General features: G+C 46.9%; 1 protein-coding gene across 3 annotated transcripts; it reads right to left on the bottom strand.

The window, feature by feature from the left end:
• Positions 1-210: 210 nt before the first annotated feature.
• On the bottom strand, positions 211-25,331 carry MFN2 (mitofusin 2). Of its 3 annotated transcripts, none has more exons than XM_033159424.1 (19): positions 25,261-25,331; positions 20,966-21,087; positions 19,009-19,187; positions 18,281-18,416; positions 16,672-16,834; positions 15,245-15,369; positions 13,542-13,650; positions 12,562-12,669; positions 12,315-12,468; positions 10,965-11,032; positions 9,340-9,461; positions 8,095-8,221; positions 7,195-7,299; positions 6,613-6,715; positions 5,833-6,053; positions 4,343-4,498; positions 3,598-3,794; positions 1,639-1,773; positions 211-666 (listed from the first exon to the last, which is right to left on the bottom strand). In XM_033159424.1, exons 3-19 carry the CDS (start codon positions 19,181-19,183, stop codon positions 597-599), a joined length of 2,274 nt encoding a protein of 757 aa, XP_033015315.1. In that variant the 5' UTR covers positions 19,184-19,187; positions 20,966-21,087; positions 25,261-25,331; the 3' UTR covers positions 211-596. The 3 variants fall into 3 exon arrangements, with proteins under 3 accessions (XP_033015315.1, XP_033015314.1, XP_033015316.1); XM_033159423.1 differs by lacking the exon at positions 25,261-25,331 and adding an exon at positions 25,181-25,203; XM_033159425.1 differs by lacking the exons at positions 20,966-21,087; positions 25,261-25,331 and adding an exon at positions 25,235-25,253.
• Positions 25,332-27,315: the final 1,984 nt, after the last annotated feature.

The raw sequence follows: 27,315 nt of genomic DNA, 5'->3' as shown, positions 1-27,315 counted from the left end.
GGTATCGCAGTGCTTTAAATGTGGCCTTTGCGGGTTACAATGCTTTGGGCTGGACTGCACCTCGAAGAATGCAATATTATTATTATTATTATTATTTTTAAGGAATAGAAGGGCATTAATTCATCGAGACCTGGAATTGGAGAGGGGAGTGGGAAGTGAGGAGCTTTGGGGCTTGCTAGGAAAAGGGGATCCAAACAGAATCTGAACAAGTTGATCTTGACATTTCATTGTTGTTAAAAGGCAAAGAAGAGGGGGAAGCAGACCAGATTTGTCATTCCTCCTTGTAAGTGTATAAACACAGGCATTTTCTCTCCTGCTAATTATTAGCTTATTACCACTACTGGAAGAAGGGGTGGGGAAGGAGGACTCTAAAATAAACTGGGGTGGGTGAGTGGGTGGGGGGTTTAGAAATGGATAAACCATGCAGAGGCCGTGTGATTCTCTCAGTCTCATGGCAGAAAAGGAGAGACGGGGCAGCGATTGTCTCCTCTGTGGCTCTGGGGGGGGGGGGATCCCCACCACCTGGAACAGGTTCTGCAAGCGGGTCCTTAAGTGGCGAGCAGAAATATCTGCCCTCCTCCTCTGCCTTTCCTCGCTTATCTGCTCTGCTGCAAGTACTGGTGTGTGAACATGTTCAGCTCGCTGTCCAACCAACCGGCTTTATTCCTGCAGAGGGAAAACATGTCTATTATGGGATGTCGTATCCAGGATGTAGACAAAACTATGAACGCACATTGCTTTAGAAAGCACAAGCATGCGGTTTGGGACCGCCACCACCCCCACCCCCACCCCCACGAAAAAAGGAGAGCTAACCATTTCAGTTCTGAGAACTTTACCCTGCCACACTTAGGAGCCATTGCAACAGAGAGGCTAACGGGCCTGCCCCCAATACTTGCATAGCTGTCAACTTTTCCCTTTTTTTAAAGGGAAATTCCCTTATTCCGAATAGGATTCCTCACAAGAAAATGGAAAAGTTGACAGCTATGTACTTGTGGTCGCATTCTGCTTTGTTGTTGCTTTTAAAGTTTTTACTCAAGCTTTTCTTGTGTTGCAAAACAAACAAACAAGGAAAGGTATATATAGCATCCCCACCATCAATTCGTAGAGTCTTTTACACTATTGTCGTAGACATTGTGCGGTTAGGGGGAAAGAGAGGGGAGAGAGGGAGGGAGATGGCGGGGGTGCTTTAATTGTTTTTGATTCTGACTTTTAAATCATCATAACCTGCCCTGGGACCTGCTGGTGAAGGGCAGGTAACACAATCAATCAATCAATCAAATCCTGCTTATGGACTTCCCATGGTGGCATCTCGTTGGCCACCATGAGGACAGGATGCAGGACGAGATGGGCCCCCTTTGGCCTGATCTAGCAGGGATTTTCCTAGGTCCTTATGGAACCTCCAGATGCAGAGGCAGTCTATATAGTTTCCTGGGTTCTTTGGGAGATTTGGCCCCTGGGAGGACAGGATGCTGGTGGTACCAGCAGCACGCTGCTTCAGCAAATGAAGCCCTTCTGAGCATTCCACCCTCCTGAGTTCTGCACCTGCCACCCTGGAAACGGGTCGTTATATTTCACTTTTACCAGAGCAGCCGGTGAGGGTGGAAACTGGGAGACAGCCCTGCTTCCAATATTCCATACCTGAGCAGCTTGGCTTTGCTCTGCAGGGAGTCCAAGATCTCAATCTTTTGATTCAGGGCCGTGATCTCCTTCTCGAGATCTTCTCTCGTCACGTCAACCTGCTGGCAGAGCTGGGCGAAGGTCCCGGCAAGCTCTCTTTTCCCAAAAACAGGGGGGAAATGGAGAAGAGGAAGAAGTCAACCAGAGGGAAAGGAACAAAATGGCAAGACAGAGAGAGAACACAGCAAGCTGCTTGCTTTGTACCAAGTGTAGATCACTGGTCCATTTAGCTCAGGGTTGCCTGCACTGACCAGCAGCAGCTCTCCAGGGCTGCAGATAGGAGCTTTTTCCAGACCTACCTGGAGATGCTAGGAACTGTACTCAGGAACTTCTGCATGCAGAGCAGAGGCTGAGCTAAAATTCTTGTAATGGCTACAAACCAGCCAGAATTTTTTGAACATTCCATGACACCCAGGGCAGGAATTGATGTTTGAAAGGCTACAGGATTCTTTGGTCCAATAAGGCAGCAGTGTTTTACTTGGGTCGAACCATTCAGCCCTACTTTAAAAGCTACGTTTAAATTGCTGTAGCGTTTATACGACGGTTAGAATGTTTGTGAACATGCCATGACACCCAGGGCAGGCCTCGAGGTAAGAATGTGTACATCAGGGTTATTCATATAATTAAAAAATATTATAACACGATGAATTCGCGAGCAGGATTCAAACTACGAGCAACAAAAGGAATTCAAGATTACTGCATTATTGTTTTGATATAAGAAGAAGGAAGGTAGGGTGCAGCAAGGGGGAGAAATATAAAAAAAAACCATGGAAAATGGGATGGGAAGTTGCTAAAACAAAAGAAAAATCTACAGTGGTGCCTTGGTTCTCAAACGCCTTGGTACTCAAACAACTTGGAACCCAAACACTGCAAACCTGGAAGTAAGTGTTCCGGTTTGCAAACATTTTTCAGAAGCCGAACGTGCTCCGTTTTGAGTGTTACACTTCTGTTTTGAGTGCCACACTTCCGTTTTTAGTGTTATGCTGAGGTCTGCCTGTTTTTGCTATTTATTTTGCGTTTGTTTGTTTCTTGGTGACTGTGTGGAACCCAGTTCAGCTACTGATTGACTGATTGATTGCGTGACTGCAGTACATTGATTATTGCTTTCATTTTATGGATCCGTGGTCTTGTTAGGTAGTAAAATTCATGTTAAATTGCTGTTTTAGGGGTTGTTTTCAAAAGTCTGGAACGGGTTAATCCATTTTGCATTACTTTCTATGCGAAAGCGCACCTTGGTTTTGGAACGATTTGGTTTTGGAACGGACTTCCGGAACGGATGAAGTTTGAGAACCAAGTTAGTACTATATTATGTACTGGAAAGTTCATGTGAAGTTTTTGGAAATGTATCTAAAAATAAATAAATAAAAGTTACGTTCAATTGCTCCAAAGGTTATACAATGATTAAAAGGGGTTAGCAAACTATTTCAGCAGGGGGGCTGGTCCACTGTCCCTCAGACCTTGCGGGGGGCCAGACCATATTTTGGAGAGAGAAAAAATGAACGAATTCCTATGCCCCACAAATAACCCAGAGATGCATCTTAAATAAAAGCACACATTCTACTCATGTAAAAACACCAGGCAGGCCCCACAAATAACCCAGAGATGCATTTTAAATAAAAGGACACAATCTACTCATGTAAAAACATGCTGATTCCTGGACTGTCCACGGGCCGGATTTAGAAGGCGATTGGGCCAGATCCGGCTCCTGGGCCTTAGTTTGCCTACCCATGGGTTAGAATGTTTGTGAACATGCCATGACACGCAGGGCAGGAATCTGAGCATGCTGAGCTCTCTCTGCAAGGAGTCACTTGTGTGTTCGTGGAACAGGAGCTCCTGAGAGCCACATCAAGGCTCAGAAGGTCGCAATTGCAGATTTTTCTCCCCGTCCCCCGGAATGCGAGCGAGAAGCGGAAGACTCACTGCTGAACTTGATGGCTGCAGTTTGAACCCGTGTAGCTGACGATGAGCTGGAGTTTCTCGCCGGCGTAGTCCACAAACTGCCGCTTGAAAGCCCTCTCCTTCGCTCTCGTGGTCCAGGTGAGACGCTCATAGACATACAGCAGTCCATAGAGGCCAAAAGAAAGGGCGATCAGCCTCCAGCCCACAGCCTTCCAGACCTGCGGGCAGGAGGAAACATGGCGATCAATTTTTTTTTTTTAAAAAAGAAAACAGCGGACAAATCAAATCAAATCTTTATCGTTGTGGTCAACGGACAGCATTAAAGAGGCAAAATAAGAGGGGGAAACCGAACAAAAGTAGCACAGCGAGTAAAATAAAACGGGCACCAACTTATTGGAAGTTGTCGCCATGTTATGATCTCCGAAGAGTAAAATTACTCCTCGGAGTAAAAAGGTGGACTTATAAATGTGAAAAGAGCCCATGTTTTCTTATATATGTAGAGCACGTGAATTACAGTTACATTGCAAGGGAAAGGTCTTTGGAAGCATCAATGGTGGTGGTGGGGGAATCATCCAACTCAGTATTGTCTACACTGACTGGCAGCAGCTCTCCAGGGTTACGGACAGGTGTCTGTGCCAGTCCTACCTGGAGATGCCAAGGACTGCACTTTTTGCATGCAGGGCCGGTGCTCTGTCACTGAGCTACAGGAGGGCAGGGCGAGGGGATCAAAACACCCTCAGATATCGAGGTTCTCCTTCAAACGTACCACTCCTCCAACCACGAGGATGCCCATAGAGGTCCTGGATGTGAGAGAGGCCAGCCCAGTGACCATCGAGACCATCAGCTCTTCCTGAGTCAAGGATCCCTGAGGTAAGGGAGGCAGGCTTGGGTTGGCTGGAGTCAAAGGCAGAGGACGCTGAACCTAAGTTTGAATTTGGGGGAAAAAAGAGGAAGACGCAGAGAGAAGAAAGAAAAGATTCAGAGAACGGTTTGACTCCATTTGTAAGCACTTCCAGTACAATGCAAAATGCTTATTTCTTTCATTTGTTTGGACAAGACAAGCTGGGCTATTTTTCCCCATTTTACAGGCTGGGTTATTGAGGCCAAGGCACAGTAAAAGGGCCAGCGGGCAGCATATCACTCTCTCTCCCCAATGGCAGAAGAAGCAGGAATTGTGTGAGAGAAGGGGGTGTGTGGAATGAAAATGCACTTCATTTCTGTTTTTAACTATTCATTTGTGCCTCTAGCTTGTGTTTTTATCTTGTAAGCCACCCTGAGATCTTTTGATGAAGGGCGATAATATACACCTGATAAATAATCATCACCATATTTTTGGGTTCTTTAGAATGGAAGCGGCAGAATCTGCAAGTTCCCCTGTGTGCTGGTTCCTTCTCACTGGGGCACACAATGAGGCACTGTAACTGGGAGGCACTGGGTGCCCCTGAGCACAGGAACCTGCCCTTGCAATCAGTCACGCCATTGGTCCATTTAACTCAGTGGTAGCCACCCTTGTGGTACCCACCATCCCTGGCCATTGGCCACGTTGGCTGGAGATGATGGGAACTCAAGTCTAACACAGTCTTGAGGACACCATTTGGCTACCCTCAATGGAAGAAAGAATGTCTGTGTTTTCTTTTTTCCTCCTCCCTCCAAGTTCCCCTTTCCTTTCATGTCATGAGCATTTTAGATGGTGAAACCTGAAGGAGTCCCATTGTTCAGTCCAAACACTCAGATCCAGCTCTGAGGATCTTCTGGCAGGTTTTCTCACTGCAAGAAGTGAAGCTACAGGGAACCAGGCAGAGAGCCTTTTTGGCAGTGGTGCCCTCCCTGTGGAAACCCCCTCCCAGAAGATGCCAAGGAGATAAAGAACTATACAACTTTTAGAAGACATCTGAAGGCAGCCCCTGTTTTGGGAGTTTTTTTTAATGATTGATGTTTTATTATGTTTTTAGATATGATGGAAGCCGCCCAAGGTGGCTGGGGAAACCTAGCCAGATGAGTATAAATAATAAAATAATTATTATTAAGGCATGTTGGGAGCCCCCTGATAATACCAGCTTTCTGGCTCTACCTGGGTATCGAACCCAAGACCTTCCGCGTACAAGCCAGATGCTCTATTTCTCTGCCATGACCCAAGAAGAGGAGAGGAAGCTGCCACTTCCTAGTCCTGCTTTGGGGGGTGGGGTTCAGAAGCACCTGATCGGCCGCTGCTGGATGAAGCAGGGTGTTGGAGGCTAGCCAAAAGGCTCTTCCCACCTGGTCATTGTAGCCCATCAAGGCCCGCCGGGTGCTCTTGGGTCCCAGGAACCTGTTCACGAGCATCGTCCAGCCGAGAGAGAAGTGGAACTGGATGTCCTCCTGGAAGTCGGCGCAGAGCTTGTCGCAGTTGAGGTCGTAGCTCATCGCGAAGCACTGCCGGGGAATGAGCTTGTCTATCTGGCCTCTCAGGGAGGCTGGCAGGAGGGGCTTTAAGCCATCTTCATGGGGGAGAAAAGAGGCAACAGAACCTGCTATTAGAGCAAGCCCCAATTCACGGACCAACGTATCAGGTGCAATGGGGATAGGAACCCTGTTGATAGGCTGGTTTCTGCCAGTCTGACCGATGGTCCCTGTCTCTGCACTGAAGGCAGCTAGGGGCAGTAAGGGCAAGTGACGGCCTAGTTCAGGGATGGGGATCCTGTGGCCCTCCAGATGTTGCTGGACTCCAACTCCCATCTGCCCCTGCCAGCGTAGCCCTTGGTTCGTGGCCCTGCATTAAAAACGACGCTGGGGCAGTAAAGGCAAGTGATGGTCCAGGCAAGTTGGCAAGTTGGATATTGCTGGACTCCCAACTCCCATCAGCCCCAGTCACTACAGCCAACGGCCTGGGGGTGACAGAAGCTGTGGTCCAGCTGCAGGTTCCCTAGCTGTGCTTTACAAGCGAGAAAACGGGAAAAGGGAGTGTCTCTGAAGCAGCCTGAATCTCCAAACATCTGGGGTCAGATACAGGTACTTAATTCCCAAGCAGCACAGGAGGGCTGCTCCCTTCTCACTAACCGATCATCTCCTGTTGCATCGTCTGCAGGGACGTCGTGATGGAGCTGGAGCAGCGGTCAGACATATTCCGGCCGAGACCCTCCTCAATGTGCCGGTGGAGTTCCTGGGGGCGGGGGGGGGGGGGCGGGAGAAGAGAGGTAGAGCTCAAGACTGCTTTTTGCATGGCCCTTCTTACATGAAGTACCCCCTCCTTATTTTTTGCATCGATATCCCGCCTTTTCCCTCCGAGTAGCTCACTGGAGCACATCGCTCTTCCCTCTTCCTCACTTAATCCCCACAACGACCCTGTGAGGTAGGTTAAGTTGAGAGGCAGTGACTGCTCCCAAGGATCACCCCAGGGAGATTCATGGCCGATTGGGGAAATGAACCCTGGTCTCCCAGGTCCTAGTCCTGGGAACTGTAGTCCACCCTCTAGCAGAGCCACAACTCCCAAACTACAGTTCCCAGGATTCTTTGGGGGGGAGGGGAGAATCTACCACTGAGCTACAAGCCACCCCAGTAACAACAAACGTCTGAGCTACTCCTCGTGCGCTTATAAGCAACAGGTAAAAACAACAACAGATAATAACTGCTGCGACTCACATTCTTATAAACTTTAATGACTACGGGAGATGGGTGAAAATCTAGCTGGAAGTCGTCCACCAACACAGAGAGGCGTCTGATCTCTTCCGCCATCGCGTTGGAGACCTGGAAGGTGCAATTGCGTTATGGCAGGTGACTAAGGCAAAGCGCAGAGGATCAGGGCCTTCCTCTGTGCCCATGAGTATGAGTGTGTGTGTGTGTGCCAAACCTCTGCCCTCCGCTGAAGGAAAAGCAGAATGGGTGCAAATCGAAGGAAACGTGGTTTTGCACGAAGGAATCACTCTAATAACAAATGAAGGTTGGTGAGTGGGGCAATAGAAAATTGGAGTCAAAATCAGGGCCACTCAGAAAACAGGAGAGAGGAATCAGCCCTGCTGGAAAAACCCTTAAAGTATTCCAAATGACCCCCCAAAAAACCCTCAGTGGGCAAAAAGTCGCCTCCCCCCACAAAAACCCCTAGTCCAATGAAGACTCAACATTCTTAGAGGGCACGGGATGTTGAAACCTGGGAAACCGGATTGCTCTGCACGGATCCTGACCTGGATCACTCCAATAAGAGGAGGATTTTGCTGAGTGTTCCTGCACTGCAGGGGGTTGGACTAGATGACCCTACGCATCCCTTTAAGCTCTACGATTCTATGTTCTGACAATGCAGGTCTATAACCTCCATTCTCAAAAATTTAAATCTATAAAGAAGCGTATCCAGAACATGATCAGAGCAGCCCCTGGAGACTCTGAACTGAAACTCCCATCAGTCCCTGGGAGCACAGACTTGTTTGCCATAATTCAGAGCAGAGGGATTTCCGCAGAGGCAGGGTGCCACAACCGAAAAGGCCCTGGCCACTTGCTCTGCCTGGGCCATTGCGCGAAGCCCAGCCCAGACAGCGGCGATGTCCTCACCTGCCGCTCCACCTCTTCTGTGATCTGCTTGATCTTCAGCTTGTAGTTTTGAGTGAGCAGGTCCAGCTGCTTGTCGATGAAGCCAAGGCGCTCCTGGCGGTCCTCCCGCATCTCCAGGCAGTAAATCCTGGGAGACGGAACAACGCGTGTGTTGGGTGGCGGGAAAGGAGAGAAACAAATAATGCATTTTCTCGTACTAAAGGGAAAGTCAGGCTGGCGGTTTCCAGGAGACTCCCTTCCCTAGGAGCAGGGAGGAGGTGGAGGAGGAGGGCTGGCTAGCCCAGACGAGGAAGAGGAGATACGAGCACCTAATACTGAACAGTGCTAGGCAACAAGGCCAGCGGGTTGTTCACAGTTCTGTATGCGTAAGGACACAGAGCAAAAGAGATTGCAAGTCTCCTCCGGATCAGCCCTTTAGCCTCATAGCCCCTCCCCACCCCTGATCAGCCCCTTAGCGGTGGCAAGCCTACCCTCAATCAGGTCCTTAACAGTGGCAGGATTCCCCACCCTGATCAGCCCCTTAGCGGCAGCAGGCCTTTCCCTGGATCAGCCCCTTCATGTCAGTAGGACTCCCCTCCCCGATCAGCCCCTTAGTGGCAGCAGGCCTTCCACTGGATCAGCCCCTTCATGTCAGTAGGACTCCCCTCCCCGATCAGCCCCTTAGCAGCAGCAGACCTCCCCTGGATCAGCCCCTTTGTGTCAGTAGGGCTCCCCTCCCCGATCAGCCCCTTAGCGGCAGCAGGCCTTTCCCTGGATCAGCCCCTTCGTGTCAGTAGGACTCCCCTCCTCGATCAGCCCCTTAGTGGCAGCAGGCCTCCCCACCCCAATAATCCTGTTAGGAGAGGCAGGCCTCCACCTCGATCAACCCTTCCGCGGCAAATGTGTTCCATTGGGACAAGCCATTTCATTTCACTTAACAAGTGTGTGGGCGCAAGCATTTTTTAAAAAAGCAAAACTTCCTTTTTGATGCATTCTGCATCCTGGGCTGGAAGTCTGAGCCAAAGAGCTGTTACTGAGTACATCTTCCCTTAACCTGTGCCTTTGTATATTCTCTAAAAGAGATTAAAAGCCCGCCTGGCTCACTTTGAACCATCTCTGGATCAAACTTCTTTGGACGAGAGAATCAGGCAAATTCAAGGAGGAGACTATCAGTGGCTACAACTAGCCACGGTGACTACATTTCACGTCTACTTTCAGAAGAAAGCAACGGGCCCGGCCACCTCCTGCTGTTCTGCAGCTGCTCACCTCTGTTCCTGGGCAGCCACATGTACCGAGTCCATGATGTGGCGGACCTCTTCCGCGATCTGCTTGGCTCTGACCGTGTGCTGCTCAAACTTGGTCTTCACCGCCGACTGAGAGATGCATTCCTGCATGAGAAAAGTTGAACAGGAAGTTCAGCTCAGCAACCTGCATTTTACGGATTAAAAATCAAGCAGGTTTTACATACAGCAGGTTACCTGCTTCTGGCCATCTCAAGGGGGCTACGTGACCCTGGCATTTGGTGAACCGCTTTCAGTCCTAACTTTGCCACCTTGAGGACTAGCAACTTGATTTTCTCCTCGATTCTCTCCCCCCACCCCAATACAACAATGTAAACAGTGAATATTTGTCCAGCAGTATATCTTCATTTTAGGGACCCAGGTGGCGCTGTGGGTTAAACCACAGAGTCTAGGGCTTGCTGATCAGAAGGTCGGCGGTTCGAATCCCTGCCACGGGGTGAGCTCCCGTTGCCCTGTCCCAGCTCCTGCCCACCTAGCAGTTCGAAAGCACATCAAAGTGCAAGTAGATAAATAGGGACCGCTCCAGCGGGAAGGTAAACGGCGTTTCCATGCGCTGCTCTGGTTCGCCAGAAGCGGCTTTGTCATGCTGGCCACATGACCCGGAAACTGTCTGCGGACAAACGCCGGCTCCCTTGGCCTATAGAGCGAGATGAGCGCCGCAACCCCAGAGTCGGACACGACTGGACCTGATGGTCAGGGGTCCCTTTACCTTTACCTTTATATCTTCATTTCCAACGGTCTGGGCACCCAATCACTTTCACAGGGCCTTGCCTTCCCAAATTTGTGATATTACTGTCAAACATTGCCTCCCCAGAGGCATGTCTGAGTGACAGGTAGGGGGAAATCAACCACTCTGCTCATTAATACAAGAAAGGAAAGGAAACCACGTCTCATCAGACTTGATTTTATTTTAAACGAAAATTGGGTTTTTCAGGATTTCTCTATAACCTACTGTAGTTCCAAAAAAAAATTGCACCTTGCACAAAACAAAGATTTGTGGGTTATTTACTCAAGATACTATAATGCAATAACTATCCTGGTGTCAAATTTCTGGGACTGGGGAAGTTCCCATTATTTCTTAGCTCAAGGGAGGAGGTAAAGAATAGGAAGAAACCAGCCTTTCCTCAACCAGGGGCCTTCCAGATGTTTTGGACTACAAGTCCCATCATCCGCAGCCAACACTGGCTGCGGATGATGGGAGTTGTAGTCCAAAAAAAATCCAGAGGGTCCCAGGTTGTGGGGAGGCTGGCATAGACCGATTTGAGGGGAAACTATAAAAGGGGAGAAGAATTTGCTCAGGGACAATTAAAATCCATTGCACGGTTTTGAGAAATGGAGGTTATTAATCCATACTGCCCAGGGGCTTAATGAGCTGCCTTCAGGCTTTTGTTCCATCTACCCCAGTACTGCCAGCTCTGGCAGGCAGCAGGAGCCTCAGAGAAACCGCTCCCACCATCTGCTCTCAGGCCTTATTATAAAGGGAGAAGCTGAAGAGCAAACCTGGAAGCTCTTTCACTTGCAGAGCACAGACGCTCTGCCCCTGGGGTGTTGGTATACGGGATGAGCTCAGCAGACAAAATCAAGACTTGCCTCAAATCTCCTCTCAAAGTTCTGGAACTCAAACATCCTCACTTGGAACCCTTCTGCCAGTGCCCCGCCTAGGAGGGAAAAAGCATCAAAATCCACTTGAAATGGTCAGGATATTCCCCCCCCCCCACCTCCCAAATTAAAATCTGCAAGGGAGTTCCGGCTTCTGATCCCATCTCACTCGTAAAGGCGGCCTCTCAATGAAAGCAGGGTCTTTTTGGTGGCACCTGTCTTCCCTAAGAACCTCAAAACGTCCTCACCAACTTCCCCCAAGTTGGTGAAGCTCATTTGACGACAACGAGAAATCGGGTCTTTAGTGTCGTCAGCCTAGTCCAGCGGAACTCTCTGCCACTGGAGATTCAGCGGATGCTTTCCGTGCTGACTTTTAAATGCCTGCCAAAAACCTTCCTATTCCGCCAGGCCTATGCAGGCAATTAAGGATGCGTCCTCCCACAATGCTTAATTGATGCCTGCTTTTAACTTTTTAATGGTTTTCTGTTTTTATTGCTGCAAACCTCTTAAGGTATTTATGATATAGCAGTATGGAAATGTTTTCAGGAATAAATCAAATTAAAAGCTGACCCGTTGGGGCTGAAATCTTGTTGGCACGAAGTGCCCGTGTTTGTTATTAGAAGGAGTTATTTTATTCCTATCCTGTCTTTCCTCCAAGGAGACCAATGTGATATGCATGTATGTATGTACAGTGGTACATCGGTTCTTTAAGGTAATCTGTTCTGGAAGGCCATTCGACTTTCGAAACATTCGAAAACCGAGGCACAAAGGATGGTCTGCAAATTCAATGGAGAAAATTGGAAAAACACTCAGCGGAAGCCGTTCTGACTTCCAAGGTGCGTTGGAAAACAGAAGCATTTACTTCAAAGTTTTCAGCGTTTGAAAACCGAAACGTTCGGCTTCCGAGATGTTTGAAAACCAAGGTACCACTGTATTTTAAATTGATATATGGCCCTTTATCAAAAAATCTCAGGGAGGTTCACAGAATAAAATACAAGATAAAACACAAGTGAATAATCAAACCAAAAAAGAAAGAAAAAATACACACAGACACACACGCTTTCCGCAGACACATTTAAAAAGCTGCAGAATATTAATTGGCCAAAGGCCTAGGTTGAAGAGGAACATTTTTGCCTGGCGCCTATAAAAATATATAAAGAAGGTGGCAGGTGAACCTCCCTGGGGAGCCAGTACAGAAACAGCCTGTTCCTAGGCCCACTCCCCAATCTAGCTACACAACAACCCTGTGAGGTAGACTAGGCCGAGAGACGGCGACTGTCGTGTCCCAGCGTCGCCCGGTGGAGACTTTCCGCTCTGGGAAGTGGGGTCCCACCCAGTTACCTCCTTCGGGCATCCCCTGCGCCTTCTGGATTCGGGCGCTCAGCACCTCTTTGGCGGAGACGAAGAAGATGCGGTCGCCGGCCTGGGCCCGATCCACCACGCCCAGCTCGTCCACCAGGAAGCTGGTGCAGCGTTCCATATGTTGGCGCCGGACCTGGAAGGGGGAAACGGGGCACGCGTGAGGAACGGCGGAATCCCCCCCTTCCCAAACACACCACCCTTCACGGCTTCCACCAAAAACCCTCACCTCTTCCATGTACTCCGGTTCGGAGGCAGAGGCATCCCATCGGTTGTTCAGGATGAAAATGTTGGGCCGCGACAACCGGGTGTTGACTTTGTGGAAGAACTGCTTCTCCTGGAAAAGGAGGGCCGAAGTCAGAGAATTGGGTGCGTGTGGTTGGGTGCCACTGGGCCCAGGCCTGCACCCCCTTGGCACCCCCACTCCAGAGTTGCCCTTCCACACCTCTCAAAAAGATCCTCTACAGTGGTAGCTTGGTTCTCGAACTTAATCCGTTCCGGGAGTCCGTTCGACTCCTGAAACCGTCTTATGTTCGGCTTCCAAAAAACGTTCGCAGACTGGAAAACTTACTTCCGGGTTTGTAGCGTTTGGGAGCCGATTTGTTCGGCAACTAAGTCGTTCGGGAACCAAGGTTCCACTGTATATATCAGGGGCCCCCAAACTAAGGCCTGGGGGCCAGATGCGGCCCAATCGCCTTCTAAATGCGGCCTGCGGATGGTCCGGGAATCAGCATGTTTTTACATGAGTAGAATGTGTCCTTTTATTAAAAATGCATCTCTGGGTTATCTGTGGGGCATAGGAATTCGTTCATATTTCCCCCCCCCAAAATATAGTCTGGCCCCCCACAAGGTCTGAGGAACAGGGGACCGGCCCCCTGCTGAAAAAGTTTGCTGACCACTGGTATATACACACACACACAGTTTGGGAACCAACACGTAGCAGATGTGTAACGAGAAATCAAAACGGGATAATACAACGGGAAGTGGGATACAATAAGGAATGGAACTAAATCTGTTTGTTTAGACTGGTTTGTTCTGTATTATGAAAAGTCTTTAATTTTTTTAAAAAAAGAAACTCGCAGGCAACACCCAAACGCAATGGTGACTCTCCCTGCTTGCGATGATTCCCAGCCGACAGATACTGAGAGGCATGGCCAAGTCTCCTCTGAAATCAAAGAGAAGGTAAATGAACCGAAGGGTGAGCGTTACCGTCTGCATCAGGGTCGACTCGGAGTTTGCCACCAAGACAAAGACGTCAGCGTCCAAGCAGAACTTGTCAATCCAGCTGTCCAATTCAGTGGTTACGTCGATTCCGGGGCTAATAGGCATGGGGGGGGGGAGGAATGTCAGATGCAGAAGAAAAGTGTTATTGACAGCTGTCTCCTTTTAATAGCCTTAGCCCAACAACGCAACAGCCCACCCTGAACTATGGAGAAAGCAGGGCTTTGATTCAAAGCTATTTATTTCCTAACATTTATAAACTACTTGATTGCAAAAAACACACACACACACAACCTCTTTCAAAGTGGTATACAAATATATATACAGTGGTACCACTGGCTACGTACTTAATTGGTTCTGGAGGTCTGTTCTTAACCTGAAACTGTTCTTAACCTGAAGCACCACTTTAGCTAATGGGGCCTCCCGCTGCCGCTGCGCCACCAGAGCACGATTTCTGTTCTTATCCTGAAGCAAAGTTCTTAACCTGAAGTGTTATTTCTGGGTTAGCGGAGTATGTAAACTGAAGCGTATGTAACCAGAGGTACTACTGTATACACATCTGTAAAAAGCAGCAACAATCAGACCTTCAGAATATGGGCTAAAAACCAGATTAAAACACATGTTGGCATTTTACACATGTGGGCAGGCACCAAAAAGAGTACAGTGAGGACGCCTCCCTGGTGTCAAGTGGTAGGGAGTTCCAAAGTGCAGGCTCCACCTGGCTCGGAGATTTGCCTCTTACAAATGCAGAAGGAGTATAATTTGGCACCTGCAGCAGCGCCAGTTCTGCAGATCAGAGAGGTCAAGCTGGCCTATTTGGGGGTAAGGCGATATTGCCAGGAAACCTGACCCAAACTAGCCCGTGTGGTGTAGTGGTTAAGAGCGGTAGACTCATAATCTGGTGAACCAGGTTCGCGTCTCCGCTCCTCCACATGCAGCTGCTGGGTGACCTTGGGCTAGTCACACTTCTCTGAAGTCTCTCAGCCCCACTCACCTCACAGCGTGTTTGTTGTGGGGGAGGAAGGGAAAGGAGAATGTTATCCTTCGGGTAGTGATAAAGCAGGATATCAAATCCAAACTCTTGATCTCTGAGCACAGGTGGCACACACAAACAATAAGAAGTAAGAACATGGAAGAGCTGAAGGCTTCCTGTTTCTTGTGAAAGCTTCTGTGGGGCAGAAATAATTCCTGCAACAGACAGAACCTTATCTGCATATAGTTTGATCGAGCCTCCATGGTCAGTCAGAGTCTACCTGTGAGTACCAGATATCGAGAATAACATCCTGCTCTCTCATCTCAGCCAAATGAATGCTTTTGAGAAACCAGTGGCTAACAACTAATAGCCAGTTTTCAGGACTGGGAGAGAGGAGGTTTTTAAAAAGGCGCAAACTGTTTTTAGAAAGAGAGGGGCAGATTTTAGAAGCAGGGAAGGAATTAAAGCCATTATCTCAAATCGCCTACGGAGGAAGGGCTAAGCTCGCTGCAATTAGCTCACCCGGAGAATATAGCATCAGTTTACAAATTAAAACGCCTGCTAAGCCAGGCAGCTGGAACAAAGCCAGCAGCGCGGGAGGAGTTTCTGGAAAAACACTTCCGTTGTTTTCCATGCTTCTACATGCGCACAGCAACTTAGCAGCCAACTGGTTTCAGGATTGTTCCCCAGGGGAATGGGGGAAAGGGAGATCTCTCACCTGTCCATCAAAACCAGGTCATCTTTGAGGAGGGGACACTTGGAGTTTGGCCACATGACGCTGACCATTCCTCCGGCAGTCAGGACTTCGTCTTGATGGAGAGCGTGAGCCAGTTGGTTGACTGTCTGGATGTAGAGGGTTGGCAGATAGAAAGAGAGAAATATTTATTCATTCATTCATTCATACATACATACATACACACACACATACATACATACCCCGCGCATCTGGCTGGGTTGCCCCAGCCACCTGGGGCAGCTTCAAACCCATATAAAAAATAATGAAATGTCAAACATTAATAATAACTATCTGATCCAATACAAAAAAAGTCACAATAACTTAAAAACAAACAACTTATATCAAACAAAGCAATAATGGTCCATTAGAATCTAGTGGTAAACAGGAAAATTAAATACCAGCAAATAACAATTAAATGGTTTACACTTATCAGTTACAATGGAGAATTCCTAAACGATAATCAATAAAAACAAAGGCAGGTCACAATGCGTAAAATGCCACCGACGTACAAAACCATGTAAAAGGATCAAAGAAAATTATGGGTTTGAGCGGGAAGTGGTTTAGGAAGGCTTAGAAGCCCGCTCTACCATTAAGTGGTATAGAAACTATTCATTTCATAACATTTACACAGCTCCTGATTGTAGGGAAAAAAACTCCTCGAAGCGCTTTGCAAAAAAGAAGAAGGAAAAAGCTACAAAATCGCCAGTAGGAAAAACCAGCAATAATAATGTAAAGGTTTCCTTTACATTATTATTGCTGGTTTTTACTACTGGTGATTTTGTAGCTTTTTCTTTTCTTTTCTTTTCTTTTCTTTGCAATAGCAGACTTATTAGGAATTTTAGGTCAGGATCTGCCAAAGAAGGTAAAGAACTTGTTTATGTACACTACAACAGCAGCAAGAGTTTTACTAGCACGAGGATGGAAGAATGGCAAGGAAAATTGATGAACTATGCAGAATTGGCAAAGCTAACATATAAACTATGTGAAAAGGACAATTGGGACTTTAAGGCAGAATGGGAGCTGTTTACAAATTACTTGAAAAACAACAAAGAGACTTGGGAGTTGCTGGCAGGGTTTGAATAAACATTACACAATTTTTCTTTTTGTTAGTAGAATAGGAATAAATATTGAATTGATATGTACAATTCTTATAATATGCAGAAATAATATGAATAGAGAAATCAGAAATGGGAGCTTAGGGAAGTCCGAGGGGGGTGGGGGGGGAGGTAGGGGGAAAAGAGGGTTAAATGTAATTGGATGTAAAATTGATAAATTGTATGGTTTTGAATTTCTTTTTAAATAAAATTAATTTTTTAAAAAAAACAATAGACGACTAAAAACACATGGAAAGAGCTCCTTGCCCTCCCTTCCAAAAGCTGTCGCCCTCCGCTGATCGGAGACGTGCTCACCTTGACGCTTTTCTTCTCCTCGGACCCCTCGGTGAGCAGAAAGGCATCCTGGCCCTCTGTCCCCTCCACGCGCAAGAAGCAGTTTGTGGTGTGTCCGATGCCCGAGGGAAGGACCTTGTCCCACAGCATGGCATTGATTACTGTGCTCTTCCCGTTGCTCGTCCTGAGAACACAAACGTACCTGTAAGCTCCTTGGGGCGGGGACCTACCCTGCCTGGGCAAAAGGGCTGTGTAAAACCAGGGGTGGCGGCTGACCCTTTATTACCGGCCCTTGATCAATCCTTTGGGGGCTGCATGCCAGGAGCGAGCACAGCCACAAACAACACACACATAGTTCTGTCCGCAACTCCTCTGGCTGTGAAGGGGATTTTGTTTTGTTTTTTAAAATCATTTTATTTATTTAGGCAGGGAAATGTGCTCCAGCAACACACAAGAAGAAACAAAGAAATACAACACAACTGAGTGAGATAAGGGAGATAAAAGAACTACACAACTCTTAGAAGACGCCTGAAGGCAGCCCTGTATCAGGAAGTTTATATTGTTGGACGTTTCGTTATGCTTTTTTAAGTGCTGGAAGCCGCACAGAGTGGCTGGGGAAGTAAGGCAATAAAAAGGCTAGCACATTTGCAAAGCTAAGCAGGGTCCGGGGTGGTTTCAAATTGGATGGGAGACCACATGTTGAGGTGCCCGCATTGCAGAGGGGTTGGGCTCTACAATTCTATGAAAATTAAACACACACAAAGCATTTAATCTGGGTCATTTCGTTCACGTCCCCTGGAAAAAAAATCTGCTATTACTGGGGCTTAACAAAAGTTGAAAATCCTGCAGCAAGAGTATTATTGGCACAGAAATGGAAGCAAGAAGAATTACTGACGAAAGAGGAATGTCAGACGAAATTAATGGACTATGCAGAATTGGATAAGAAGACAGGGAGAATTCGAAACCAGCGGGACCAGAAATTCTTGAAAGATTGGTGTAAATATGTGAGTTATTTGAAAGACAATTGAAAATCAACTGACTACGCTGGTAGGAATGTAAGAAGTTTTGTAAGGAGAACTATATGAAATATTACAGAAAAGATTTATGAGAATGGATTTTAAGTTATTGACTATTAAAAGTAATAGGATAATAAATGTAAGTTTAAAAGAGGAGGTTTGAAAATCATTAGACGTGGTTGATGGAAGTCTCAGGTTAAAATAGCCAAAATGATGTATAAGGTAAGATGACATGATTTTTTTGGAAAATATATGCAAAAACCAATAAAAAAATATGTGTTTCAAAAATCCAGTTATTGCTCTATCCACTTTTTCCTCTGGCCCTGCAAAACACTGGCATGTGGCCCCCAGGAAGTTGTCCAGAAGGGAATGTGGCCCTCAGGGTAGGGGGAAAGGCTTCCCTGCCACCTTTTTATGGCTGAGCAGGGATTTGAGCTTCAGAAGTGTTAACTTTTTCCAGCCAAGAGTAAAACAAGAAGGTGACTCAATCAAGCCGGCATTTGCTGGCAGACAAGGGCACACTGGAAAGCTTCTGCCACCTGCTGCAGGCTTCCCTCCACCCTCAGCCAAATTCCTTACCGGGCACAAGACCGCTTGCCTGGCGCCCCACTCACCGTCCGAAAAAGGCCACCTTCATGTGACGCCGGGCCAACACCTGGCTGATGCCGGCCACCTTGGACAGGTAGCCTTTGACCTCCAGCACCTGCTCCTCTGTGGTGATGGGGTCCAGCTCCACGTTCTTGTGCGTTTCTGAAACCAAAAGGGAGCCAAATCTACAAGGGCTGCCACGCTTTTACTAAACTAAGGTTCTAGTCCTCAATGGTTCTTAACCAAGTTCTGGTTCCAAGAGAAACGTAGGACGGTGCCTTGTTCCAAGTCAGACCTCAAGAAAGGATTAGAAGGCAAATCCTGGGGCCTATTGATGGCTACCGGCCACAATGCTTTGAAGCAGCAACGCTCCTGAATATGAACTGCCCTTGGGTCAATCTAGCTCAGTAATGTCTACACTGACAGGCAGCAGCTCCCCAAGGTTTCAGGCCAGGGGAATCTTGCAAGGTCCTTCTCCAGTTAAAAGGAGAGGCTTTGCGGAACTGCAGACTGGGCAAGCTTCCTAGGTAAGGTAGACTCCGTATAAGGCAGCTTCCTCAGTTTCTGCTTAAATTCAGAACCATGAGGACTAGACTCTTGGTTCATCTTTAGCACCGACTCCGTACACACCAGCTTACGTTTCCAATTTAAACCGACCGACCCCATTTATTCTCCGCTCGCTCGCCTACACAAATTCCTCGTCGCCCGTGGGGAGCTTGCTATAAAAACAGACACGCAAAAGAGGTTTCCTCACCCTCCAGGAATGCTGAGCTCTCCTGGATGTAGGCAGCCAGCTGTTCAAAGATGCCATTGATCTTCTTCTTGGCGGTGACGAAGTGCTTGAGCGGGGAGGCGTTGACTTCCGCCATGTGTCTCTTGTCCTTCTTGCCGGAGACAATGGACTTGGAGCAAGGGAAGAGCAGGGACATTGCGCTATAGGGGGGCGGGGGGCAGGTGTGGGGCAGGGAAGAGAGAAGAGAGAGGAGCGAACAGTCAGATAAACCCTGTGGTTCTTCATGCGGCGCAGAGTTAAACTATGGAATTCAATGCCACAGGAGGTGTTGACACCCTCCTGTGGGTGGGTGTTTTACTGTGTGTGCGCTTTTAAGTGGTTTAAAGTTTTCTGCAGTGCTATTTTTAATAAGGTTACTCATATATTGTGTGATTTTAGTGATTTATCTTTTAAAATTGATGATGTGAGCCACCCTGGGTCCCGCACAGGGTTAAAGGCTTGATATAAAGAGGGGGGAAAGGGACGCGGGTGGCGCTGTGGGTTAAACCACAGAGCCTAGGGCTTGCTGATCAGAAGGTTGGCGGTTCGAATCCCCGCAACGGGGTGAGCTCCCGTTGCTCGGTCCCAGCACCTGCCAACCTAGCAGTTCAAAAGCACGAAGTGCAAGTAGATAAATAGGTACCGCTCCAGCGGGAAGGTAAACAGTGTTTCTGTGTGCTGCTCTGGTTCGCCAGAAGCGGCTTAGTCAAGCTGGCCACATGACCCGGAAAAGCCATGTGCGGACAAACGCCGGCTCCCTCAGCCTATAGAGCGAGATGAGCGCCGCAACCCCAGAGTCGTCTGTGATCAGGGGTCAGGGGTCCCTTTACCTTTAAAGGGGGGGGATATAAATAAATTTGGTAATAAACAAAACAAACAAATAAAAAACAGTGAACAAAGCCATCCATGAATTTGTCTAATCCTCTGTTAAACCCATCCAGGTCCTTGGCCGCTGCTGCACCTTGTGGCATTGAGTTCCACAGTTTAACTAAGTGCTGCATGAAGCACTTCCTTTTCTCTGTCCTGAATCTCCCAACATTTAGCTTCATTGAATGTCCACAAGTGGAGGGAGAGGGGACCTCTCCGTATCTGCTTTCTCCATGCCTTACATAATCAAAATAAACCAGGTCTCATGAAGTTGGTTCCTCTGTTGGTTCCACACCTTGGCTGTGAATCGTTGCTGTTGTTGCTGTTATCGATATTAATTTTTTCATGTCTTTATTTTAGAACTTACTGTGATTTATTGTGGAAATCGTTTGATTTGGCCACGTACTTTCTGAATGTGTTTTATCCATTGTTTACGACTATTTTTGTTGCAGTATGCAATTTTGTGTGTGTTACAAGGCGCCCTGAGCATTTGTTTTTACTACAGAAAGCTGGCATACAAATTAATAATAATAATAATAATAATAATTTATTATTTATACCCCGCCCATCTGGCTGGGCTTCCCCGGCCACTCTGGGGGGCTTCCAACAAATTATTGGAATAATCCATCAAACATCAAACATTAAAAGCTTCCCTAAACAGGGCTGCTTACAGATGTCTTCTAAAAGTCTGGTAGTTGTTGTTCTCTTTGACATTTGGTGGAAGGGCATTCCGCAGGGCGGGTGCCACTACCGAGAAGGCCCTCTGCCTAGTTCCCTGTATCCTCACATCTCACAGTGAAGGAACTGCCAGAAGGCCCTCGGAGCTGGACCTCAGTGTCCGGGCTGAACAATGGGGGTGGAGACGCTCCTTCAGGTATACAGGACCAAAGCCATTTAGGGCTTTAAAGGTCAGCACCAACACTTTGAATTTTGCTCGGAAACGTACTGGGAGCCAATGTAGGTCTTCCAGGACCAGCGTCATGTGGTCTCGGCAGCCGCTCCCAGTCACCATTATGGATGCATATATGTTTGAGGAATCTCCCGCCCCACCCCAAATCACTGCCCAACTTACTTCTAAGGCACAGGCTGGGTTCTCAAATGCCGAGCATGGTCTGCGTCTTGTTTCCTAAGCAGTTCAGAGAAAAGGTGAAGAAGCTGTCTCCCCTGCTGCAAATCCAATTTGCTCCCCCGTCACTGCAAGGAGAGAAAGTTGGACGGGATTAGAGAATGCACATGGCCCAGACGCACGGCTGCTGTTTGCATTTTTCCTGCCAATGGTACAAATGCCCCGCTGCATATCCCTGGGATTCCATCTGCACCATAGATTTAAGGCAGCACCAGATCACTTTAAAGAGCCCCTGGCTTCCCCCAAAGCATCCTGGGAACTGTAGTTTGTTAAGGGGTGTCAGGAGACCCTAGTTTCCCGCACGGAGTGGCTTAACAACCAATGCCCCTTCCCAAGGAATTCTGGGAATTGTAGTTCTGTAAGGAGAACACTATTCTCTGCACCCTTAGCAAACTACAGTTCCCAGCGTTGGGTTTTTTTTGTTTTTGTTTTTGGTGGGGAAGCCATAACTGTTTAAGGTGTTGTAAATAGCACAGGTGTTGCCTGAATCCAACTAAGAAACACACCATCCTTTCCACCATTTTTCTCCCCAACCCCATAGTTTATTAAGTATTTTCTAAGGCATTCAGCAGTGTTCTCGAAGCTACCAACATGAGTCTGACCAAACTGCAGGAGGCAGTGGAAGACAGGAGTGCCTGGCGTGCTCTGGTCCATGGGGTCACGAAGAGTCGGACACGACTAAACGACTAAACAACAACAAGGCATTCATAAACAATGGCAACAACACAGAATATCTTAATGCAGAAACAACAACTCCTTTCCTTATAGCAAAAAGAGAAAAATGCATGCAAATAAATCTACCAATCATCATCCCTATTAGAATGTTTAGGCACTCAGGTCTCCAAGTGACTTACATTTAAAAACCTAACCACGACGCCAGCAAAAATTCACATGAAACGCTGTCATAATGAACACCTCCAATTTATACAGACATATAAAACAACCCACTAACAGCTACAGGAAGGTTTGGAAGCACAGCAGAGCAAATCAGCTCAGTCCATCTCAAGAGTGGAGGGGAAAGTTAAGGCTTAAAGCGCCAAAAAGATATCAGCGAAGACGCCAGGGAGACTTCAATGGCGCCAGCAACCCACAGACCAGGGAGCAAACTTGCCTTTCTAAAGCACTAGGAAAATCCAACCTGCCCAAAGAGCTACAATCACATTGTTCGTCAGGTTTGCTATGAGGAGCATAAGGCTCCCTTGCTACAGAAACCCCAGCTAGCTACTGGTCTGTTTCCAAGCACAACTCATAGCACTGGTTATGACCTATAAATAGTGATGTTAAATTCTTGAGAATAATCTTTTGGAGAATATTCTCAAGAATATTCTCGATTAATGAGAATATTAGAGAATTTTCATTTAAAATAGGAACATACAGTGGTGCCGCGCTAGACGAATGCCTCGCTAGACGAAGGCATTCGTCTAGCGGAAGGCTGCCCCGCAAGACAAAAACCGCGGTTTGCATTGCCGCTTCGCTAGACGAAAATATTCGCAGAACGAATTATTTTCGTTTAGCGGAGTACCACTGTATTAATTTTGATGCATTGAAAAATGATACAATTTTAATGCACTGAAAATGATATAATTAGTTAATATACATGTTTATTCATGGGCAAATGTCAACTGTTTAAATCACAGCCACCTCACATGATGTTACACATAATTGTATAGGCCTAGGCCTAGGTACTTTAAAGTGTATAAAGCAGTAAAGCTACTTTCTGTATAAAAAAACAATCACACTCTATGGCCAAGGGTATAGAATTGCAAAGAATAAGGTCACACCAAAATAGAAAAAAGGCTATAACATATAGTTGAAATACATATGAATTCAAATGTTCATCAAATTAAATGAATAGCATTTTAAAAACTTTTTTAAAAAATGTTTTCTGTAGCTCACATTTCAGAACTGCCAATGGTGAAAGACGCAATGCCCAGTAATGTAACTGGATCACAAAATCAGTATTCATTACTTACACTGGCAATATCACAGCTTGACTTATTATTTACTAGATTTTGTAAATGTGGGTTGTAATACTGGTTCTTACATTAGAATTTACAGTTTGTGGCGATTATTCTCCGGAGAATATTCTCATCTCACATCACTACCTATAAAGCCCTATAGGGCTAAGATCCAAGCTATGTGAAAGATCAAATGTCCTCATGTGAACCTGCTGCCCGGGTTTTGAGATGATTGGGGAGGCCCTTCTCTCGATCCCGCCACCCCCACAGGCACACTGGATGGGGCTGCATGACAGGGCCTTCTCGGTGGCTGCTCCCACACTTTGGACCTCCCCCCGGAGAAGTCAGACTGGCACCCGCCTTGCTCTCCTTTGCAGGCAGGTCAACGCCATTCTTTTGGGGACTAATTGGTTGTTGTTGGTTTTTTTAAAGGAAGGGCTTTTGCAGTTTTCACCACCTGCATTTTAACAGATTTGTTTTTCCATCGTTTTAATTCTCGCACAGTTTAGTTACTTCTGAGCTAATATCCGTTTTTAGCTTTCCAATGTTTCCAACAGTTTTTAGTTTTTGCGAGCTGCGTCGAGTCCCAGTTTTGGGGGAAAGGCACGATATAAATAAATATAAACTTAAAGATAGCCTGAGGTGGCAGTCCTAGCCCTACACGACCTGGGAGTAAGTCCCATTAAGTTAGGTAGGGCTTACTTCTGAGTAGTACACACAGCTGAGGAGTGCTCTGTTCGGGAGATGTACCCCATTGACCCCATGTGGCAGCTGAGTAACTTGAGCTGCTTCCCACCCCCCACACATATGGACCCACCATACTATCACCCAAAAACATGAAAAAGTGCTTTACACGGATTCTGGCACCCTTGGTATATTGGCTAGCAGGGTTCAGACAGGCAGCCTCTCCCTGGGATCCTTTCCCTGCAAATCAAGTGTTCTATCACTAAGCTATATGGTCTTCCCCCCTCCCAAAATGAAGTAGAATGCAAGTCCTCATGGCTTATTTACAAAGGAAGCTGTCTTATACAGAGTCAGACAAGGGGCTCAAAATTGTCAGTGGCTGTCCAGGGTTTCAGGGGCCCAGGAGCCTCTCCCTGGAAAAGCTGAGGATTGATCCCAGGACCTTTTAAATGCATACCAGAGATGGTGCTTTCCCACCCAAAATAAAGGAAGACCGTAGTTTTCGAGGCTTCAATTTAAAGGCTGGTTTAAATAGGAAGGTGCCATATCCAGAATCAGATCCTGCACAGTGTTTCTAGGGCTTCAGGCAAGGGCCTTTGCCCCATTTACGTATAAGCTAAACAAGCTATAGCTTAGGGCCCACTCTCTTGGGGCCCCCTAAAAACTTAAAGCAAAAAAAAAAAAAGAACCAACAACAACTGGATGTACATTTCCAAAATATAAGATAAAAAACAAGTAAAATAAAATATACATACAGCAACAGTGTTTTGTGTTGTGTAGGCTCCTATGATGTAAGTAATGGAATATGCAGCATGTATTCAATACAAAAAACAGAGACAATTTGTTGTTGACAAAGGAGAGCTGGACATATAAAGGGCCCCATTATCTTCAATATCTTAGGGCCTCATCAAACCTAAATCTGGCCCTGCCCCCAGTCCTACCTGCAGATTCCGGGCATAAAACCTTCTGCATGCAAAGCAGATGTTCCTCCCCTGAACTGCAGGCCAGGTCACAGCTGCCCATTGACATAGCCAGGATTTTTGTTAGGGGGGAGGCCTTTTGTTATGGGGCGCCGAACCTCAGTTTGCTATGTATTTTTTTATTTTTTGGGGAGGAGGAGTTGCCCCTTCCTGACCCACAAACCCACCCCGCATCCAGTCAACCCCCTACCAGCTTACCTTCACGCTCACACCTTGCAGAAGGAACAGTCGTGGGCGCCTTTGGTTTTGCATGGGATTCCCGCACCTGGATCCTACCCTCACCCCCGACCCCTCGCACCTGCCAGTCCTCCCCAAGGCCACCCATGCCAGCCACGCCCTTCAGACTGGGCTGCAGCGAGCAAGCGCCCCGCCCACCTGGCACATGCCCGCCCCACGTGCGCGGAGCCTCACCTGGCCGCCAACCCGAACGCGCACACACCTTGCACGCGTGACCCGAGACGACACGTGTCGCGCACGCGAGGGAACGCCGCCACTCTCCTCCTCCAAACCTCAAGCAAGAGCGGTTAGCGAAGAGGCACCTGATTCGAAGGCTGCCACGTCTGAACCCGCTGACACGCGTCCACTCGCCTCTCCCGCTCCCCAGGCGCTGCCCTCTCACCTTCACCTTCTCCCCCGACTGCGCTGCTGCGAGAAGGAACCAAGCCCCGGGCATCGTCAGAGGGGAGCGCCGGGAGGTGACGTCACGCCGACCGCGACGGCCACCCCCACTGCCTCATGGGAGCTGTAGTTTCCTGTGAGGCCTTCCCTTGCGTCCTTCCAGCTGCAAGGTTGCAGGGAAAGGTAAGTCACGGGGCTGGAAGCTGCAACGGGATATATTGGGCTGTAATTATTATTATTATTATTATTATTATTATTATTATTATTATTATTATTATTATTATTATTATATAATAATAATAATAATATGTTTGTGTTTAAGTGATGTTGTAGTGATATCATGGGCAGGGCGGCAGCTGCCCCCTCCAAATCAAGTAAATAAATAAAAATACTTAACTAAAAGTGGAAATAATCAGAATATTTGAAATGGAAATGTTCAGTGAGGTTACTTGGATGACGTTGTGGTGCAGTCTAGTGACACAACTGGCAGCCTGACGGAGCCCCTCTTGCTCAGCCCTGCGCCATATGTACCCCACGGAGCTCATTCAGTATCTTACGGGGAGTAAAGACCTGGCTTAGGTCGATGACGACAGGGGAGGAGTCCCAATGGGGTCCGCTTACTGAGCGTGCACAGAAAAACTGCATTGGGAGAAAAGGAGGCATTTGAGAAGGGAGTGCTGAAATGGTTTTCAGCAACCCAGGAAAACTTGTTTTAGTTTAGAATTATTATTATTTTAATAAGATGGAAAAAAATGTGTGTTTTTTCTAATTTTGCAAAATGTATTGATTAACCACATGAAAGGTACTCCCTGATGTTGATTTTTTAACTTCCTAGTTTTCAAATGACTGAAGATTCTGACAGATTTCTCTGAACACTCGGGGTCCAAAGAAAGTAATTGAAAACAACGGCTGTTGAGACTTTCATTCCGAATCTGCTAGACAGAGCCAGACAGACAATGAAGACATGTGGGTGTCCTGCCCCCGTAACATAAATCCTGGCTACGCCCATGAGGGATATGCTTTTAATTTTTAAATTTAACACTATATTGCACTGCTATTTCTTTTTGAATCATAAAGCTATTGTACCGTTGTTTGTAGACTAGGCCACCCTGTATCGGCAAAATTTTAATATCTAATGTTTTACCATTTTTATGTGCTGTGATTTTAATTTTTAAAATATTTTTATTGCTTTTTCCATGTATACTTCTTCTAACAATATATCTTTAACAATTTTTCATATTTCCACCCTCCTCCCCTGGACTTCCCTCATACTCCCATTTTGTTTTATTTCCATATTGTTCCATATTGTTCGCCCTGCGTATTTCCCCCCCAAAATTTTCCCAATACATATGGTCTTATTTTTTGTTGTATACAGTTGTGATTGTTTACTGAATTATTATTTTTTAAAAAAAATCTGGTGCTGAAGTGACTTCAAAGCAATCCAATACAATCCATTGCAGCCTCTCTGGAATTTATCTCTTTCTCACACACACACATACACATACCTGTACAAATTTGCAAATCTGTCTGTGCTTTACTACCCAGAGCTTAAATGCATGACATTTGGCAGAGGAGCTGAATATCTTCTTTGCCCGCTATGAGGTTAAAAGATGAGGTATAGTAGCTCCTGCCTGCCAGCCTATAAACTCTCAGCCATTCATTCTATATGAATGTTGTACAATGTTGTACAGGTTGTACAATGACAATAAAGGTATTATTATTATTATTATTATTATTATTATTATTATTATTACATTGTTGATGAATCTTCCGGTGAAGAGTTAAGAGGAGCAGGACCCACTGACTTTCCTCCCCACACACTGCAGTATCTGAAATGCTAATCGGGACACCTCCCTCCATGAGTGCCCCCACCCGTAAAGAAAACCAACAGTCGTCTTGTTTGTTTTTGTAAACTTTTTACTGTAAAAATCTCCGGTCGAAATCTGTACAACTTTTTGTGCAGGGAAACTAGACATCCTACTATAAGAAAGGGGCCAACTTTCCCAAATAAATACGTACAGCTCTTGGAAAGTGCCTCTCTGGGGCCTGCCTTCAA

The sequence above is a fragment of the Lacerta agilis genome, chromosome 8 (assembly GCF_009819535.1).
Source record: "Lacerta agilis isolate rLacAgi1 chromosome 8, rLacAgi1.pri, whole genome shotgun sequence".
Classification (NCBI taxonomy): domain Eukaryota; kingdom Metazoa; phylum Chordata; class Lepidosauria; order Squamata; family Lacertidae; genus Lacerta; species Lacerta agilis.
This window is presented reverse-complemented; position numbering and strand designations above follow the sequence as displayed.